Source organism: Dipteris shenzhenensis, chromosome 3, assembly GCF_047967505.1.
Source record: "Dipteris shenzhenensis isolate YYH24624 ecotype China chromosome 3, Dip_SZ_1.0, whole genome shotgun sequence".
NCBI classification, from domain to species: domain Eukaryota; kingdom Viridiplantae; phylum Streptophyta; class Polypodiopsida; order Gleicheniales; family Dipteridaceae; genus Dipteris; species Dipteris shenzhenensis.
Window position 1 is genome coordinate 47,413,062 of NC_141598.1, and position 2,438 is coordinate 47,415,499.

Sequence of the window (2,438 nt, forward strand, 5' to 3'; positions counted from 1 at the left end):
GGTTGGGAGGTCAGTCTAAAGGGTTAGGGAATCTCTTGTGAAAAATGGTGGGTGTTTTGACCAGGGTGTTTTCCACGCTCCACAGCTTTGTATAAGAATAGCCTGTGCCTCTCTACCACCTTGTCTCTCTATCTGTAAATTTCGCACTCTGCAACATCCTTTAGTAGGTACGTAACCTTAATCACGCATTTCTACACTCCGCCAATTATCGTATCGCCTCTTGTTCATTGCATCCCGTCCCCCCCGCCCCCATGCGATAGATCAGAGTGAGAGGGAGTTTCTGCGTTAAAGAGAAAGTCTAGGACGACTGACCTTAAGCCTGGATCAGTGAGTAACAGAGAAGCGGAGACGGTTCTTCAGACGTTTTTGCATTGCATGCGTCTCTGAATTGCAGAACCTCCAACGAAATGGCCCACGCCACACGTCTTTACCTTTTCGTCGCGATCCTGTCCGCAGGTTTCCTGTTGGTTTCAGGTAATTACAGCAGCTCGATGTTTCATCATTGCAAAGCTTGACTGAATCCCTCTTACAAGCTTTCATGTAATCTTGGAGTCTGCTGAACAGGCAAGCTGCAGTGCGAAGATCTTCCAGTTGATCGTTGTGCCTTTGCGGTGGCCTCGAATGGAGCGCGCTGCATACTCGAGAAAAGAATAGTGGGGAATCAGGATATTGAATATGAATGCCAGGTAATTCCTGTGCTAGCGTTTTTAGACTTTGGGAACTTTATAGCGAGAATACGCTCGACGTTGGGGTTCTTCGGGACCTTGCCGGGGATCAGTTTAGTGCGAATCGGCCGCGTTGCAGGATCACAAAATTCCGGAACTCTCCTGGCGTGAGGGAGCTAAGTCGATCGTTAATTGTTTTCGTTGCAGACATCCATGGTCGTAGCAGAACGTTTTGCGGAGTGGATCGAAAAACGCGATTGTGTGAAATATTGCGGACTCGACAGGATGTCCGTGGGCATTTCCTCCGATGCACTTCACGAAAGCAGTTTTACCCGAGCTCTTTGCTCTGCTGAGTGCCAAGGCAACTGTCCCAGCATTGTTGACCTCTACAGCACGCTGTCTGCAGACGAAGGTGAGTTTGTAAGTCCTTGGCTAAGATTTCTTTGTCACTTAGGTCTAACACTTCACCACTTTAACGTTTTTGAAATCCTGTACAAAGTTTTTTCATGAACTTGAATATGACAAATTTGGAAATGTGCAGGTGCATCATTGGTTGAGCTCTGCAAAGCCCATGAAGGTGATTCTAGAAGAGTGCTCTATGCTTGGGAACCTGCAGCTTCACCTTGTTAGCTCGAGTTAGATTTAATGAATCTCTTCTAAGGTGCTTAATAAAAGAGTCTAACGTCATTGAAGTATGCTATACAACGTTTCTCCAACACTTACGAGAGCTCTAGGTGCTTCTTTAGTAGTACTCATTCTATTTGTAATTTTTGTACTTTGTATTTGACATCACATACCCATGAGGTCTTCATTGCAAATAATAATAAATCTCTCTCTCTCTCCCCCCCCCTCCATGTATGTGTGTACTCTTGTGCATGCATCCTCTCTCTCTCTCTCTCTCCCTCCCTCCCTCCCTCCCTCCCTCCCTCTCTCTCTCTCTCTCTCTCTCTCTCTATATATATATATATATATATATATTGTAGCATAAGAATCTAAATTCCTCTCCATAATTAATAGTCAAATGCCATGACAAAGACACTACTCCAACAAGTAGAACAAGCTCTCTACATCGTTCCTACACATCTGATAAATTTATTATAGGGGACTTCAACATCAACTACAAGAACACATCCACAAACATGATGAAACTTCTTCAATTCATGAGTAAACATAGAATGGAACAACTTATCGATACTCTAACAATGATCCATGGATCCTACCTGGACAAACCACAAAACATCAACACAATAAGAGGAACAAAAATTATCTATTGGTTTGATCATTCTCTCATCTACACAACCAGTAACTCAAGATAATTAGTTGTGCTTCAAATATCACCACCATGATTATTAAATTATATTTCTTTTTTTCCTCATGGCAAGACAAATGAATATAACTCATCTTGTTTAAAAAAAGGGTAGAGTAAGAGCAATCCTACTCTTATGTAAGAAGGGGGATAGTCAATTCACACAATTAACACGTTTATTCTCCTAATTAGTATACATGACTGTATATGTGTATATGTATGTGTGTGTGAGAGTTAATATGAATGCAGATAAGTGTGTGTGTGTGTGTATGTGCGTGTGCGCACGTGTGCACGTGCATGCGCATGCACATGCATGTGTGCGTGTGCATGCATGTGCATGCGAACATGTGTCTATGTACGCACGTACATGTGTGTCTATAGAGAGAGAGAGAGAGAGAGAGAGAGAGAGAGAGAGAGAGAGAGAGAGAGAGAGAGAGAGTGGCATGCTATTAGTTTCCATCTAAAAC

The 2,438-nt window shown here is 43.0% G+C and overlaps 1 protein-coding gene across 1 annotated transcript; it reads left to right on the plus strand.

Moving 5' to 3' along the window:
* The first annotated feature begins 348 nt into the window (after window positions 1–348).
* On the plus strand, window positions 349–1,295 carry LOC147903904 (uncharacterized). The gene is made up of 4 exons (XM_087372359.1): window positions 349–474; window positions 565–686; window positions 873–1,077; window positions 1,207–1,295. Exons 1-4 carry the CDS (start codon window positions 408–410, stop codon window positions 1,293–1,295), a joined length of 483 nt encoding a protein of 160 aa, XP_087228485.1. The 5' UTR covers window positions 349–407.
* The last annotated feature ends 1,143 nt before the right edge of the window (window positions 1,296–2,438 follow it).